The sequence below is a fragment of the Nilaparvata lugens genome, chromosome X, assembly GCF_014356525.2.
Source record: "Nilaparvata lugens isolate BPH chromosome X, ASM1435652v1, whole genome shotgun sequence".
Taxonomy (NCBI): domain Eukaryota; kingdom Metazoa; phylum Arthropoda; class Insecta; order Hemiptera; family Delphacidae; genus Nilaparvata; species Nilaparvata lugens.
Window position 1 is genome coordinate 88,452,544 of NC_052518.1, and position 18,985 is coordinate 88,471,528.

The window sequence follows — 18,985 nt, forward strand, 5'->3', positions numbered from 1 at the left end:
TTGAAATTGAACAATTTTTATCTTTTCAATGGCATCTTGGTGATTTGATATTTTGCAGTGAATACAGCTCCAAACAAAGTACCCGAAGGGGTTACCCTCACAAAAGACAAAAAGACGTTGAGAAAACGCGCCAAACGTGAAGCGGCCTTTCTTCGAATGCTAAAGCTACAGCAGAATGAAGAAAACAGTGGTAGGTGGATGGTGGCAGTACTGTACAGGAAAACCACCCCACACATCTGGCTCGCTAATAATTTAGGGTTTTTTTATAATAGAGGCTTACAACTTCTCTCCAGCTTTTTCTTGTATTACGGCTTTATGGTTCAAGCGTAAATAAATAGGTCTTTTGATTACAAAAATGTATTTCATCATCTAAATAAGTTGTACAAACACAAGCTTAATAGTATATGGTACATCTTATTATAGATGATGAGTTCAGTGATTGAAAAAAGTGTTTTATTTAAATACAGATCAATTCACTGATTATATTGTTGTTCATTCATCCATCTCTTTCATGATTTACATAGATTTTTTCGCATAAGTTTTTGTAACTTAGAGAAGCTTCTCGCATCCCCTCCGCCAACGCCCCTGATCTCTCTAGTCATCCTCTCGCAAACCTTAGCCATCCATATTTTCCTTGGTTTACCTCGCTTTGATGCTGGTTTGAAGTCTATTCAAAGTTTCTCAATGGTATTCTATCTTTGATTTCAACTGAACAATGTGTTATCAACTGAGCTTTAATATCTGGGAGGCATACAAAAATTGTATACCGCGCAAAAAAACGAAGGGTTAATGGAAGTTGAACCTTCTATTTCAAGAAATAGAAGGTTTATCTTTATATCCTTCTATTTCTCGGATACTCCAGGGTTTTTTCTGAAATCCATTTTTATTTTTACAACGGGCGTCTTGTGATAATTCATATGTATTTTGCAGTGAGTACAGCTCCACAAACAAACCAAGTAGACAAATCGGTTAGGATCTCAAAAAGTAAGAAAAAGAAGTTGAAAAAACGCGCCAAACGTCAAGCGGAAATTCTTCAGCAGCAAATGCAACACCTGGAAGTTGAAGAATATGGTGGTAGGTGGAAATTATTTTATGTAAATATACTCGTATTTTTGGTTGTAATAAAATCGATGTCTTTTTATCTGTAAGGCTGTAGCTAGACTTGATCTTCATGTAATCTTCGAAAAATTGAAGATATTCAAAACATTACAAGAAGAGTATTCTAACATAACATAACTTTCTGCCACAATACATGGCAAGAGTAGACATAGAGACAAGATTGATAAAGATAACGTTTGGTGTCCCTGTAATTCTTTCATGTTCGCGCTGTGTTCTAGACCCTAATCTACTCTAGAGATGTATGAATTTCTTCTTTTCATATAAGGAGTATTATCATCCAATGTTGATTTTTCTATTGTGATATTCACGTTTTTAAGTCAGCATTCGGTTTGCTATCCTTATTTATCATTAGACAATGCAGATAACTCTATCCTTTTCCAACTCCGCACCGTTTTCAAATTGTCTGGAATGCTTGATTTTTGTTAATAGGAGTGACTGTACAGATCACTCAAGAAATCAAGAAATCTTCAGAAAAAAAACAAGAAATAGTTTACTTAAATATGATATTTTAAATAACAAAACTATTAGTAAACGTTTTTTTTTTAATTTATTTTTATAACCTGACGATGGTGTGAACAATGAATCTAGTTGTTATCATTTTTTATTCTTAATCTATTATTTTATTAATTTCAGAGGGTACTATAATTATATTTGATAAATAAATCTTCAGGTCATAGAATCTTGGATTTCGATTGAGAGATTTTAAAAGGTTACATGATTTTGATTTGAATGATTTTATATACATAGAGACTACTTTTATTTGATTTGGATACATGACTTTGAATAGTTTACATCACCGCAGAATGTTGATTCGTTTGTGGTTATGAATGCTTGAAATTGCGCCGGATCGATTCTCTTTTGTTGCTCTTTGTGATTGTTTCGCCCTGTGTTATTTTAATTTCGATTTCATTCAATTTTCAGACGTGGTGATGAAAGAAGAAGAAGTTTCTGATGAATCAGATAGCGATTTCGAGATGAAAGACACGCCAAATGACCAATCGACTCCACCAGAATGCCTTACTAGTAGGTGAGTCAAAATAAAAAAATCTGTATGATCTGTTTCACTTTAATTCATGTAACTCTCTCGTTGCATTACTGTGGTCTAATTTTGATGGGATAATATTCCCGGATATCCTATATCAGAATAAAGAGTTTTTCAATAATATGGAGCAAAGATAGAAATATAAAAAGATAGAAAGATGAAATATACAAAATTTGAGGTATCTTTGTAATTTCTTCACATAAAACGGTGAAGTATGAACATAATATCTACATGGATAAAACGATACAATCTCATCTACGTATAAAACTGTTGTCGCTTTCAATCAAACAATCAATCAATAATCCTTCATTGTCATAAAACACGAAGTGTTGTAACAAACGTCAAAGATATAATAAAATTAAAAACGATCAGAAAAATTAGTACAACAAAATTGGCAAATAGTAATAAATAGAAGTAATTAATAAATAGTAATATTATTAAAATGGGGTCTACTTGAAAAATATACTCCAACACAAGTCACAACTAAGCTGTTATAGTTAAACAGATTAACATTGAAGCTATTCAAAAAATTCTCCAACAGAATAAAGTAATTTTTTATAAGTAATCCTTTTATGTGTGATTTAAATAGTGAGATACTCAACAGTCTTACATCAGGGGCAAGCTCATTGAATAACTTAATGGACATAACTATTGGCTTTTGCGGTCATAGGTTCGATTCCCATTCCCAACTTTGGCATTCATCTTTCACATCATTACCCTTTCACTTATTTCTAATTTATGACCATCAGGAATTATATTAATTGATATCTCCTACTATTGTCATAAATACAGTAAAGCATTTTTCTAACAAAACATTTTTCTAAATGATAGAGTAATTTTCTAAATAATAGAGAAATTATTTACGGTAATGCATTTGTTTTTTATTTTTAGAATCGAATCTGAGGGCAGTCCTGAATGTGCTCAGAGGTGTAAAATAACCATAGAAGACGTGACTCCGTCCAAACCTCCAAAACCGAGTAAGTATCTCATTTCTATTCAACTTTCGATATTATCACCTATTGCGATTTTTTCTACAGTGAGATAACTTTATAAAGTCAGTTGAAATAATAGGATTACATAGTTGCTGATTCTCAGTTATGCCTTCTATATTAGATAGATAGCTGTGATTCTATTCTGATTTTTTTTTTTTTTTTTAGATTACGTCCTAAAGACTCCAGTCATGGAGTATAAGACAAGTCATGTTATTACATAATAATTCTAACACTAAGTAGTTCAACCTAGTTTAGGTTTGAAAGGAATTCTTGTACACTATAAAAAGCTCTATCAACTAAATATTTTTTAATTTGTTTTTTGAAAATCTTCAAATCATCATTACTTTTCAAGATTTGAGGTAGCTTGTTATAAAATTTCCTACCAATATAATCTGGTTTTTGTTCAAATAACCTACTATTGTGACCCATTATATGATAATCTGCTCTGTTTCGCGTATTATACTCATGAACATCTGAATTCTGGATCACACCACTCGTTTTCACATGCATTACAACTTCATATACATACAAAGATGGCACAGTTAATAGACCAAGCTTTTTAAATAAAGGCCTACAAGAGTCTAACCTATTCACTTTCTCTATACATCTGAGTGCCTTCTTTTGAATCTTAAACACCCTGTCCATATTCTGTTGAGATGAATTACCCCATACTAAAATAGCATACCTAATATGAGATAGTATAAGTCCATGGTAAGCAGTTAACAGTAGTTTTTTATCATTCAGCCTAGCAAGCTGCCGCAGGACAAATACCCCAGATGATATCTTATTACATATCCTCTCAATGTAAGGATGCCATGTTAATTTCCTGTCCAATAAAATTCCCAAGAATGCTACTTTCTCTTCTTGGTCTAATTCATTTTCCTCTACAAACACATTTATTTCTCTATCCTCTACTGAATTATATTTACTTTTGAATTGTAGGAATTGACATTTCTTACTATTTATTGTTAATTGCCTTTGCTTCAAGAATTGGACAATTGACTGTACTCCAGTAAAAGCATTTATTTCTAGACTATCTAATAAATAATTGTTAAAGATAAGCGATGTGTCATCAGCAAACAACAGAGCTCTGTGATCTTTTAACTCTTTTGGTAATTGGTTCACATACAACAGAAACAGTAAGGGACCCAGAATTGAGCCTTGAGGTACTCCAGCCTGGACCTCCAGTTTTTGAGATTTAATTTTTACTATTTCATTCCCATCCACCTTGGTAAGCTCAACACACTGGTTTCTACCTATGAGATATGATTCAAACCATTTTAATTCTATACCATTCACACCTACAGTTTTTAGTATTTCCAATAATATTCTATGGTTCACACAATCAAAAGCTTTGGATAAATCAAGAAATATTGCGGCTGCCTTCTCACCTGAATCTATTATATCTATTTGTCTTTCAACAAGGGATACTATTGCAGTCTTAGTAGATTTCCCTTTCTGGAACCCATGCTGTTCATCACATATGAAATTAATTTCTTCCAGGTGCATCAATAGCCTATTTAAAACTACTCTTTCAAAAATTTTACTTATTACATTTAGAATACTAATGGGTCTATAATTTTCAACTCTTTCAGAATCACCGCTCTTGAAAATTGGCAAAATTTTTCCTTGTTTCAGATCATCAGGGAAAATACCCTGCTCTAGTGAAGTATTAAGGAGATGCAATAAAGGGTCCAGTAATTCATTTTCGCATTCTTTTAAAATTTTGCTTGAGACCCCATCCAATCCTACTGTTTTTTTGTTATTCAAATTTTTTATTATTCTTGACAACTCATCTCTTGATAATGGATGAAATTTAAATACCTTTTCAATTGGCTCAGCATTTAATGTAGTTGTATTATAAGTATTAGTGTTCAGTGACTTTTGGAGATTATATGCAACCTGTTGATAATACTTATTGAAAAAGTTACAAATGTCTATACTATCATCCATATAATTTCCATGTTCATCGATTATCCTAGGGACATTAGTAACTGTATCTTTTTGAGCTGCTCTCCTATTTCTATTAATTACCTCCCAAACAGCAGAGTTAAAATTGGTACTAGTTGTTAATATTTCAGCTGTTTTCTTACACTTAGCTTTCCTCACTTCTTTTGCATAGTTTTTCTTTAGACATTTGTATTTGACTTCACTCGGAACATCCCTCACTAATTTAAATTCCTCATAAGCTTCGCTAACAATATTTCTTTGAGTAAGAATATCTTCAGTTATCCATTCATCTAATTTGTTTAATTTACTTTTTACTTTGACTTTTTTTATTGGACAGCATACACTAATGTGAAATCTTAGAGTATCAATGAATTGCTTATATTTGTAATTTAGGTTACAACTGTTATAAACACTACTCCAATTTTCTTGAAGCAGTTCCTGCTTCAAACAATTTATATTTCCTAGCTCATATTGCTGAATTTCTTTCACAAAAGTTTTTTTTCTGCTTGGATTCTGGCCCTGCAACTTAACATCTAAAATTTGATAGTTATGATCTGATAGATCTGAGCTACCTAACCTGACATTACAACCTTCTATATTTGTGAGGATATTATCAATAATTGTCTGTGAAGTTCGAGTTACTCTTGTATATTCGTGGACCTTAATTTCTAAATTATTCATATTAATAATATCTCTAATATCCTCTGTCATTTTATCCTGCCTGGCAAAATCGGTATTGAAATCTCCTACTACTATAACATTTGTGAAACGAGCGGTTGTAATTTCCAAAAGTGTATGGAGCAGCTCACAAAATTTTTGCCAGTCTCCATTTGGTGACCTATAGATACCTAACACTGCTACCTCAAATCGATCATCAATTTTTAACCTTAGTCCCGTCACCTCTAAATCCATCTCAACAGAAAATCTCTTAACAAAATCCAGTTCATAAGTTTGGGTATGTTTAGCATTGCTAGTGAATATACATACACCACCACTTCTATGAGCTATTCTACAAAATTCTGATCTCAGTGAATAGCCTGGAATCCTAACTTGATTTATTTCCTTTATTTTTAAGCCATGCTCTGTGAAAATAACAATGTCAGGATCCTCCTGTTTAAGAAATACTTCTAATCTGTCAATTTTGTTGCGAAGATACTGAATATTTTGATGATAAATACTAAAAACCTTACCATCTTGTGCTACTCTATCTCTAGCATTTGTAGCTATTTCCCTTCCCTGTTTTGAGCCAATTTACTAAAAAATCGTTATTTGTTTTTTTGACTGTTTTTAACCAGAGGATTGCAAACGGCTTTCAATCAGCTCTGCCAATCTATTACAAAAGATTACTTTGCCAGATCGATTTAGATGCAACCCATGATTAGTGAAGTTATGTCTTTTCAGCCTTTCATTTAGAAAACAAATCCCCAGTTGTTTAGAATTCTTATTTTTTAGGCTGTTGATTGTATTATGGATTGATTTGTTTGTCGAATTGATTGCTTCATTTAATTCTGGCCTATCAAACCTATTAGGAATAGTACTTATTATTAAGTTCGTTTTTTTGCTGAGTGGCACAATTTCCTTGATTTTTTCTGTTACTTGAGGAAGATGATTCAAGTTAGGTTCATTTATATTATTTGAGCCACCCAGTACAATTAGATAGTCATTTTCATCAAAGTCTTTAGTTTGTTCCCTAGCTGACTCTACAACTGCATTAATTGATGTACTTGGCTTGAAAAAACATTGGACATCAAATTTATTTTTTAATCTTTTATCAAGGAGATCACTGCAATCACGTCCATGACTGGACGTCAGTAGCAGAACTCTCCCTTTCCTATCTTTATTTCCCTCAGCTATATTTTTGGTTGCTGTCTTCAAAACCTCACTGTACGTTTTATTTCGACCATTTTCAGAGCATTTCCCATCATTTAGGTTAGATTCTATTTTTTTGCATTTGGACGGAGGTTCTATCATACATTTAGTATTATCAAATTTAGATTTTAGTTTCTTTATTTCCTCCGACATTAGACTACATTGATTTTTTAGATTTAGTATTTCTTTTTTATGGTCTTCATATTGTAATTTTATAATCAGTTCCAAAGATTTAATTTCTTCTACCATCCCTAACCTTTCTTCCTCAGACGTTTTTAGAGTTACTTCTAATTGGTTTTTTAAATTAGTGTGGCTACTTTGTAGTTGAGCAACTTTTTCGGCTAAAGTAGTTTGAAGAACTGGGGTTTTTGGTTTTGGCGTTTTTGAATTTTGGTTTTGGGAACGCGTAAGTACTCCCGCTATGTTTACATTTCTATTATTAACCTTCGGTGTTCTACTTGAGCTCATCTTCCTATCTAAGAAATTATATTACTTGCAATAATAATAATTGATTTATAAATGATAGGATTTTAATTTGGTTATAATTTTAGTCAAGTAAACTATCTATGTTTATTTTTAAATCTCGAAAAACCTAACCTCAAAATAACCTCTAAACGATGTATCTGATTCTTGTTAATAATGATCTACTCTATCTCAAATATGTTTTTTTATTTGTTGGTTATCCATCTTGTTTTCACTATTATTATTATTATTACTATTGTATTTTTATGTAACTTTAAAGTGAAAAAACACTCACATTCTTTGGTGTGGCGACCGTTTTGTGCTGGGGTTGCACATTTTGAAGCAAAACAGAAACACTTCTTCTTTCATTCTTTCACCAAAGAATGTGAGTGTTTTTTCGCTTTAATGTTACATAAAAATAGAATAGTAATATTTTATCAATTAATAAAATATATTTTCTTGTTATTGAATAACAAATTTCCATAACTGATATAAAATATTTTTGTAGTTTGGCAACATTGTTATCAATTAATAAAATATATTTTCTTGTTATTGAATAACAAATTTCCTTAACTGATATAAAATATTTTTGTAGTTTGGCAACATTGCTGAGATAGAAAAGGGTTTTGTCTATGAAAGATAAGGATAGCAATACCAATTTTAATCAGGTACTGACTCTATAAAGCGAATCTCACCAAAGTAATTGATTTTAGACTCAATACTTGAAAAATGTATATTTATTTAAGACTGCTAACTGATGACGGTATCCTTAAACATTGTACAGTACCTATTTACATGCTGGTTGAACTAGAACTAAGGTTAGCGGTCCTGTCTGTAAAGGTCCCATTTTGAAGGAAAAAATTAAGTTGAGTCAAATTTTTCAAATAAATATGACTTGTAAAGAACCCTCACAACTTTTCCTCTCAAAGATTATTTTGAGATAATGAAACTTTGTATTTGACAATGTTTCCAATTTCAGCTGTGAACTTTGCTATTGATGATTAATAAATCCTTGCACTTATTCGATTGATAATGATAACACAAAGATGTAGTCAAATATCACGAATTTATTAATTGGTGAAAAACACAAACTGTTCCAACACGTTTGGTGTCATCATAGATAGATATAAGAAAGATAGTATAAGATAGCTTATTGACCGAAGCGAAGCTGAGGTCTTAGTTTCGACTCGATCGGCTTTTGTCTGTTTGTACCGCAGTTACAGTCGCAGTTATTGTCAGATTTTGATAAAATTTGGTATATAAGTACTTGGAAACAAGGTGCGTCAACGTATATATACGTTTTTTTTCAATTTTGCATTTTAAGGATAATACAAAAGGAGGAGTCTCCTTCGAACGCCAATATTACCGTAAAAAGCAGACTATAGAATTATCAATCATAAATCAGCTGTCGAGTGGATTATTGCATGCAATGATTATTTTCTTTTTGGCAATAAATGAATTTGATTTGAAAAACTGTAACATAGTAAAAATCAGCTGTTTTGTGGACTATTAGTTGCATGCACTTAATGACTGAAATAACATAGTATTTTCTCTCGACCTTCCTCTTCTTTCAACTCGGGCTGACCTGTTGCCAGTATGTCTTGAAGGAGATTAACTTTTGATGTTAGCATTTTTGATACACCAACTCCAACAGCCATTAGTCGTTTTCACACCGATATCTCGCCGACACGACAGGACTGGACAGAATTTACTTTGATTGACAGTATGGACAGAGGTGACTGTAGTTTTTAACTGCGCGAGCCCTACTGTTTACAGAACTACTAGTGTTATCTTTTCTCTATGGTGTCATCTTCAGTGTGACATATTCTGAATATTAAGGTGAAATGAAAAATAAGTTGTCACTTCCACATGTAATGACAACATATTATTCATTTCACCTTAATATGTAGAAATTTGTATCTAGTGTAAATTTGACATTGTCTATTGATGTTTGCTTTGCATTGTAGCTTTGGAGAATCGCAACAGCTTCACAGAAATGGAGAGCAGTGTGGTTGTATCGAGCGGCACCAATCACAATGTGGAGCTTCCTGCACCCACCACATCCACGTCGGAGGCTGCGGTTGCCGGCGCATGCGCAAAGCCACAGAATGGCACTCACTCCGCCCCGCACTCTGCCCCTAATACCCGTGGCACATCCTCGGTAAAATCGGCCGGTCGCAGCGAGAGTCAAGCCGAGAAAACCAAGGGCAGTCCTTCACAAAGTCAAGGTACATACTTCACTATACAGTACTCTTCCCCATTTTCTATACTGTATTTTTCCTAACACTCGATCGCATAACTAGTCAGTCAATCAACCAATAATTTATATTCAACCATAAATAAAGCAAAATACAAAAATAGTACAATCGAAATACAAATTTCTAATAATAATAATACAAAAAGCAGGCTTCATGGTGGGTTGTAATGAATAGAAAGAAAGGAGGAAAAATACCTAGCCAACTATGTGTTATAAGTTGTAATATCGATTATGTCTAAGTCGATGTATTATTTTTTGTCGAGTGTCAACTCTCGCGACTCGTGGATTAACCTGAAAGTTAGAATTTAGTTCTAAATTAAATAATAAGTATTTTTATTAAGTGTTTCTTTTGAGTTAGAACATAATCCTTCAAAACTATGGATTCCCATATAATCGGCTGGTACAGGGTATAGAATTAAGGAATAAAGGGTGAAGAGGAGCGACAAAGGAATGAATTGATTGAGTACTTTATTTATGTAGATTACAATATATACTGGCTTATACACTTTTATACAATAGCTTACAATACAGCAAAGTTATAGATGAATTTACATAATATAGACTAAGAAAATAACTATTGAACTGTATATTATATGAAAAAGCAATTTGTAATATAATAACTATAGATAATAATCATATTGTTATGCATCTACATAGATTGGCGGAGATTTGGACTTATCAATGTCCATTCTTTGGGAAGAATATTAAAAATATCCTCCCCACTAACTCTCTACCAAACTGAATGGGAGAGGAAGAAAGAAAAAAGAGAGAAGAAAAAAGATAAACAAAATTTGTAAGCGAGTCCACTTCTAACAAATATAGCTAAAGAATGGAATTGCATTCAATAGTCTGAGCAGAAATCTTGAGCCTTATATTGGATATCAGCCTCATCAGCCTTACATCAAGATACACAGCCAGCGTCACCGTTGCACACTATTTAGGGATTCGTGAGAATGGGTTAAGAAGTTGGTTTAATGTTAGTTTAGGGAAAGGTCAGGGGTTAGGTACAAAGTCAAGGTACTTAGATTTATCTATACTGTGGCGTGCGTGGCGAGCATGACAGTGCTCTCCAGTAGCGCTGCCACCACCAGGTTTTTAGGGTCCAGGGCCCTGCTACTTTTATAGGATAATATTATTAAATAAATACGCAAATTCACCAAAACAATCTCACTCTATTGAAAAAATCCCATAACAAACATCTATACTCTTTAAACATAATCACTCCTCAATCACATTACTAAAAACTACATCTCACTATCTCACGCACTACCTTCCTCTCGCGCGTCTCGGAACGTTCTCCTTCTAGTTTCGCCTCTACGCGGTCATCACTCTCTCAGCTCACCAGTTCAAAAGTCCAATTTGGTGGCCTGAGTGATGACTCCACTATTCTAATAATTATAATAATAATAATAATAATAAAAAAAGCCTTTATTGATGTTCGAATACATTACAAGCAAGTGCACTTCTAAAACGTTAATATTATTCTGCCGGCGAAATACCCCATGGATTAGATCCGTCTGGGGGAGAGGAGTAAGTAACATGATATTTGATTTGAAAACAAATAAAGTTGACATTCTTTTTTAGTTCAAAATAAAGAGATAGAGAAAAAAAACTTGAGACTTAACAATACATTTGTGAATTGTCTTTCACGAAGATTACTTCAGAATACAACTCCTTAACTAATGGAAATCAATATTGCCAAGTCGCCCAACGAAAGCAAAAATGATGTCTGTCCAACTGCTGCCATTCAGGTACTTCAGCTCCTTCCATGTTAGCAAGCCTCTGTTCTGGTTTACGCACAAAGTGAACCACATCCTCTTCTTCTCTCAGTTGCATAGGGAGCAGAGCTTCACTGGATCATTGAATGTCCAATAATTCTTCGATGTCGTTATTTTGCAGGAGCCTGTATCAAATCGCGAGTAGCAGCCTATTTTTTCTTCACTCTTAAATGCATACTTGAGATGTTGCTTCACACAGTGGAAACGTTCCATGTTAGAATACTATCACCTTTTTCCCAGAAATTCCCAAAAAAGGTCTATCTATGTTCTTTAAACTTTTTATTTATGTTAACTCTACTAATGAATCCAGCTAAATTGTAAGAAACTACCTCAAATCAATATAGTTGAATATTCCGTATAGTATTATCTTCCGGATTGACGTTTTTCTCTACTTTGGCTGGCCGCGTTTTGTACAAAGATATGAAGTTATGGTCCCTCCAGTTGTAGCTATCGCAGTGTCCTGTTTCTGATGGGCGGTTCGTTTACTTCTACGCGACGCAGAGAATGCTGATTGCGAGGCCTTCTCAAAATACTTTTTTAGCGTATCTTCTGTTAAATTATCTCAAGTTGTATAATTTCCATTGATTAGAAGTCCGATTCCCTTGATTTTAACGTCATAGCCAGCATCCCGCAGTTGCCTTTGGACTGAATACAACTTCTTCTTCTTTTCTCTAGTTTCCTTGTCATAGTCTGGAGACACATATAGCTTACAGGTTTTTTATCTTGCACTATTATTTATAATACTCTGTCTCTTCATGTTCGATACCAATGACAACATTATTGGGCGTTTGACACCTGGGCCAGCAGCTCCCAATCGTTTGACAAAATCTATATCTGCCTCTTTCAGATCGACTTTCATTACACTATTACTCAAATCCATTATCTTCTCCATAATCTGCTCACGCCTCTCACCCTCTCTCTCCTCCATTCCATAAAATATAAGATTTTTCTCTCTACGCATGGAATCTATTACTACCCGTTGCCGCGATACCTCGATCTTCAATCTATCATTCTTCTCAGTCAGCTTATCCATTCTTTTATTTTGCTCTTCAAGTAACGATGGAATATTCAATTCACTAATCACTTGCTTAATAATTGTGAGCGTGCTATCGTTGATCTCATTTTTTATTTTCTCCAGCATTGCAAACATAACTTTCTCGCTTAATGCCATCCTGAATTTAGTTCAATACGATATAGCTAACTAGAATATTTGTATCCGTTAATTATTTGCAAATCGAGCACTTCGTAAACTCTCCAACTCATAATCACAACTCAGCGCAAAAAAATAGGACTAGGTGGCAAAGGAAGCTGAGGGGAGCGCCAAGAGAGCTTTCAAGGCTTTTTGGAAGAAATGGGAAGCTCCTGAGATGACAGGCAAAGGTAAAAGGTGAGAGAGAGGCCGGGAATAAGTGTTGGATTCTAAAGCAAAATAAATTATCCAAGACGAAAGTGCCCATCTAGAAAACAGTACTCAAATAAAAATTCAAAATTTCCGCCCAGAGTCTACAGACCATTTTTGAAGCGAGATAGCGTTACAATCGCAAACAACAGCTGGTTGCTGTAATCAACCGTTAGTAGAATTCGGCCGTTTGGGAGGAGGGTGAGAAAAATAAGTTCCTCTACTCACCCACTCATCACTCTGTAAAACTAAGATAAGATAATCTCCAACGAAAATGATGGCTTCTTCAATCGTTGTGTTTCTGAACAAAGTGATCGTATTGAGAAAATCGCTATATCTCAGTCAATACTTTAGGAATCGCAAATATACTTAACACAATTCTTCACAGCCCTTATTCAAACCGGTATGCAAAATTTTAGATCCCTCACTTAGCAATAAACCACTTAAATAGCTGATAATTTGGACAGCGAAAACATCAACGACTTTACGTACTTATCAGTCACCCCCACTCCCTATTCTAATAATTAATAACCTATGAGAGCGGGGTGTTTGAATTGTTACAATACTGAACACGTACAAAGGTTTTGGGAATTATGAGGCTGGCGTGATATCTTATTTTAATTTATATTTTTCCTCTATTTAATTTTTCATTTATACAACACTTTGAACTTGAAGGCTGATCTATATTGATTATTTCTATTGTTATCAATAATTAAAGCGTGTGATGATTATTATCATTAATTTATAGTTCATCCAAGGTAATTCAATCATAATTATTCTTTACCAAATCGTCCGTGAATTTCTCTGTACATGATATTGTTATCACAGTGAAATTCATCGATTCACTCACCACAAAAATCTATATAAGTTTGCAACAATTCATTTTTGTTTATTACCACATTCGATACACACTCCTTATATCAAGCACCATTTTTAGACCATGATAGGATGCACAGATCTGTTATATACAAGACATCAATCAGAATGAGTGTCCGTGTCTGGTTCAGTGAAAATATTCTTTCCATGAGTTCTAATGGGACTATTCATTCTGAGAGGAAATAGTTCAAATGGAATGGGCGTAGTATTTTCACTGAACCAGACACGGACACTCATACTGATGTACCATATCTGTTACTCATACCTGTTACCATCAACCTTTTTCCAGTTACTATTTTTGTGAGTGGTCAAGGGTAGAAAATACTTAAGATTTGAACTGAAAATATACAATTTTAATTTCACTTGATACAGAGTAGGCTACGATAGTCGGAACTCACTATCTGTTATTTGTGGTTAATCTTGGAGAAAATGTAAGTTGAAGAAGAAGATATCTTCAATTCTGTTCCATATAGGAGACGAAGCTGTGAAGTACTGACAGGTCCAGTCAAGTCTTTTAACTGCTAGGTTAGGTTTATAGGCAGTCTACCCAAACGTGGAGAATGGTCCCTCTAAAAACAATCTCTCATATTAGCCTTTACTTTCAGCCAAAAGTGCATGTTTTTGTTAAGTTATAGTTAGTTTTTGCATAACTGTTTCTTGCAGACATTTAGTGTAGTTACACACTCATCGATTTTTGAATGTACGAGTTTTTGTCGTTCTTATAAATTCCATTAGATTAAACATAATTTGGCAAACAGATTATTTGTTCATGTCTTTGCCAAGTTACGTTTAATATCGTACATTTCATAAAGACGGCAAAAAATCGAACGTTCAAAAATTATGTGTGTGTAACTGGCTTTACTGCTAGTGGCGGAAAAGTTCATTCTTTGATCTTCTTCCTAACATATTACAGATTATTTGAGAATTTTTGAGTACGTTCTGAGTTATTTGTTTCATATACGTATTAGAATTACATTGATGCACAATCAGTTGAATTGTACATTATTATTAATAATAATATAATAATTTATTGTACATTAGTCAATATAATTATATGAAGTTCGACTACATGAAATAAATTAATATAATAATATTGACTAATGTACAATTATTATATTACTCTATTTCATGTAGACGTTTGTGATGTTTAAAGGCGAACTTAACGGAAAAATACATTTATATTTCGACCAGTCATAACGGCACAGATATCTCAACTTGATTTTATTTGACAGGAGCAACTCCATTTCGGCGAGTACTGTCCTGCCCCAACCATCAAGGCATGGAAAGCCAAAGTCAGTCAGAATTCGACCCAGTCCATGAAGTGTGCGATCTGCATGTCAAGATAGCTGACCTTGGAAATGCGTGTTGGGAGGTAAATATTTATCCCATTTGACTTATTTAGGTCATTTGGCCTAATTTCATACTCAATTTTAAATGTTTTATTGAAAAGGGTCTGAGGCATGATTCTGAAAAAAACTAGGCTAAGTCAAGCCAGTGTTTGGTCAGAATTTAGACAAAATTTTATAAAGTTGACAAAACATAACCTATTTTCTGAACTATTTTAATGAATCGAAATTCGGCGGAGGAACAGTTTAGGGCTGTGCCTGTTGATCCTCTACCAAATTATTTAAAAAATAATTGTGTATCATTGAATGAATGAATGAATGCATGAATATTCGACTATCGACCAATAAATTTACCTATCTGTGAAATCTATCTAGTAGATACAGTGCTAGCGTTGCTAACTATCCAGAAAGTTCTCATTAGCTTTACCCAAGCTAACATGGAACCTTTTGTTTGCAGATGCTGTACGCTGCACATTTTTGCAAATTATGACCATTTTAAATCTTGGAATAACTATTAAAATTTGTAAACTACATTTTAATTTTTTAATCTTGATCGCTTACTACGAATTTATCGCCTCCTTAGGATCGACCCCAAGTTGTTAACCACTTGTATAAATAATGGCACATAAATTATATTTCTCAGAGTTCGCTTGCTTTTAAGAGGTTTTTTAGTGTACAATTAACTTGAGATTGTATTGGTGAGAACTAAGGATTTATTTGTTATCGAGTAATATTAAAAAAATCCACCTATCAAATAACCAAACAGTAAAGTAATTAGGCTCAGCGCTGGTTTCTAATCACTCACATTGGATAGGAGACGGACATTTGAATGTTTCCATAAGCTTAAAACTTCTCAAAGATTCGAAAATCACCTGAAACTGCCAATTTGTTTATCATCAATACCATCCATATAACTGGATTTTAATTTTGTCGTTTATTTTTCAGAAACACCATTTCACGGATGACATCCAAACCAGACAGTATCGAAGCTTGGAAGTTCTAATTGGCTGTGGTTATGGTACTCCTGCCGACATTTGGAGTACTGCTTGCATGGTAAGCACCTTTTCAATCTGAAGTACGCCACAGAATCAAGGTGGCACTGCATCAAGGTGGTGCTATTCTAGTAGGACGATTGACGAATTCAAATCAACAAGGTGTCACGGCATCAAGGTCTACCTCCCCCGACCCGTAACTTACAATATTAGCTACGGGTTTTGAGCAGAAATCTCCCATCTAATATTGATAATTATGGAATGTATTATATTATTATATTGATATAATTGTCCAATATAGGGTTGTCCAAGTCAAATTGGCATTACCTATGTTTATCAATTTATTTATATTTAATTTTGCTGCTGTATAAATAGTTGTACTCTATTAAAATAAAAAAGGTACTCTATAACCTTATTGTGTTTTTAAAATATGGTAGTACATTTCATTTACACCAACATGCAACATGATTATAAACACCCTATAAAGAATATCCAAAAATACCTAACAGGTCAGAATAATTACTGCAATTTTATATCGTAGGCCTACTATATCATAAAGCTGTATTTGAACTGTTGTATAAATTATAATTGGAACTGTTTTGGGCTTAAGCCTGTGGTACTTTACTAAATTTGTGTTATATTAAATGTTGAATGTTACTGTATACAGTAATCGTGATATTGATACAGTGACGCATTGATAGGCCACCTTGTTGCACATACACCTTGATGATCTGACCTACACCCTTCCAATCTCATTTCAAAACTCTATAAACTCCAAAATATAAGTTTCTTAAAATTGATAATTTTTTTGTCCATCTCTTTTTTAATTGAATGAAGTATTGGATTGTTATTTAGATAGTGCGGTGGGGTATACTTATTTGCCGCTTCACGCTGATCTCTTGTCTATATAAATACATTTTTCAGTTAATTGTGTAACTCGAAATCCACTTAATTTCTCTTAGATTTTTTAATGAAATTTTTGTGATATATCTCTTATTCTCACTATCACATAATATCGCATCTTATCTTCATATTATTGTTTTATAATTCAGTTGATGCTTTTTGTAGATTATTGAAAAGTAATTTCTTCCTCACTTCTATATGTTGATTCTAGATCAACAGAAAAATAGAAAATTTAATTTTCGAAGATCCCAGGTGTCTCACGTATCCTTTAAACTCCATTAATTATCCTTGTGCGCAACTCTTAACAGATTTTGTCTATTTTTCATGCGTTTTGTATGTAATTAAGGATTGTTGCGTTTGTCTATTATAGACTTATTTTACATCTTTCTCTTTAAAATTGAATTTTCAACAAGTTCTGTAAAAAATATGTTGTGTTTATTGTACACTTAACATAGTAAATCTGATTCAAACCTTGAAGGAACATGTTTTTCGAGACCAATTTTTGCGTATTTCTTCACATATCTTGAAAATTACTGTAGCTACTGGTCTGGAAACAGTTCTATTAAATTTTTCAGTTCTTTTTACATAAAGTACGCTAAATTATACATCTTAACAGTAAAAAAATACCTGTAGGGCTTCTTTTCAGCAGGGGAACTGAAATTCAGACGAAATTTTTCACTCTATAACCATAGAGAAACAATAGCATAAGTAGATATCCCATGGTATAGGGCGTTTATACTTTTACTTTTATCTCATGCCGATAGACCACGTAGTTCTTTCCCGTGAAGCTGTGTAACGCTGATAGTCTCTCATATTGTACCGTTCATACACTCTCAACCGGTCAAAACAGTAAAAATCTACAATAATCGACAGTAATCGGCTTGAGTTAACAGTAAAAGTTGCGACATAAACGCCCCATACCATATGATATCGATGCTATGTTTCTCTATGGTATAACCTGGTAACTAAGCATTTTCGGACCTATGTTAATTAGAACGTTTTTTTCTTCTTTTGATGTGAGGAATCACGCTCTGACTTATGGAGAACTTTTTTGAGAACACTCTGTACATGTAACAAAAATACTGATGTGAAAAAATTGGTCGATACAATACTAAGGCAATCCTTGTGTTATTTTTTCTTCCTTTACTTGTCCAATTTTGGATTTAAACACATATAAACATACAATTTTGTTTTTATATAGATTAAAAACCAAATTAAATAACATAATCGCACTCAATAAGCACACTAAGAAACTGCAAAATATTGAGGTACTTTGAAAAATTTTGATCCAAAAATTAAAATAGACTTATTCACTAAATAATTAAATAATTTATGAACAAGAATCAGCTATTAATATTACATCAGATATACTGGAATAACTTTAATCACAGCTAATACTAAAGGCGGTGATAACAAAGACTCGACAACCCTGTCACAGAATACTTAGACTCTGTAGTCATATCATTTCTACTGCCTTTATAACGTGAATCTCACTAAAGTAGATTCACTTTTAACTGTCAGCATTACGCATATAACAACATCATTGCTTACATTCAACCAATTTTGAAAGTCTTTCTGTATTGTTGTTAAGGTGATGTGGTAGATATCCATATTGAATGTAATCTAATAGTAGACTATGTGTGATGCCCTACGATTGGTCATTAGCTGTTGAACATTAAAAGTAGAGTTCTACTTCATTGGCCTGGATTTGATGGCAAATAAGCAAAAGTTCTAAGCTGGAGAAAATGTTGATTGCTAGTTTGCTACTATGTCAATGGCTAAGGCAGACAGTTGAACATTTTAGAAGCAATGGAAATAAGTAGGATAATAAAAAACTATCCCATGCTTAGTTTGAATTAACAGACTCGTTTTAGTCAGTACAAAGAAAATGCACAAGTTCAATTTTTCCAAACTTTGATTTTTTATCTCTATAAACTATGAATGTTAAATAATTAATCATCAAATAAATGAAGAATATTCAATTTCTTGCACGATGAAAT

General features: G+C 33.2%; 1 protein-coding gene across 1 annotated transcript in view; it reads left to right on the forward strand.

The window, feature by feature from the left end:
* Positions 1–18,985, forward strand: part of LOC111044346 (SRSF protein kinase 1) — a 39,153-nt gene that overhangs the window by 15,268 nt on the left and 4,900 nt on the right. Inside the window, exons 6-11 of the mRNA XM_039442097.1 lie at positions 931–1,074; positions 2,041–2,146; positions 3,053–3,138; positions 9,402–9,662; positions 14,977–15,116; positions 16,036–16,143. Coding sequence (XP_039298031.1) covers positions 931–1,074; positions 2,041–2,146; positions 3,053–3,138; positions 9,402–9,662; positions 14,977–15,116; positions 16,036–16,143 — 845 coding nt within the window. The remainder of the gene's footprint in view (positions 1–930; positions 1,075–2,040; positions 2,147–3,052; positions 3,139–9,401; positions 9,663–14,976; positions 15,117–16,035; positions 16,144–18,985) is intronic.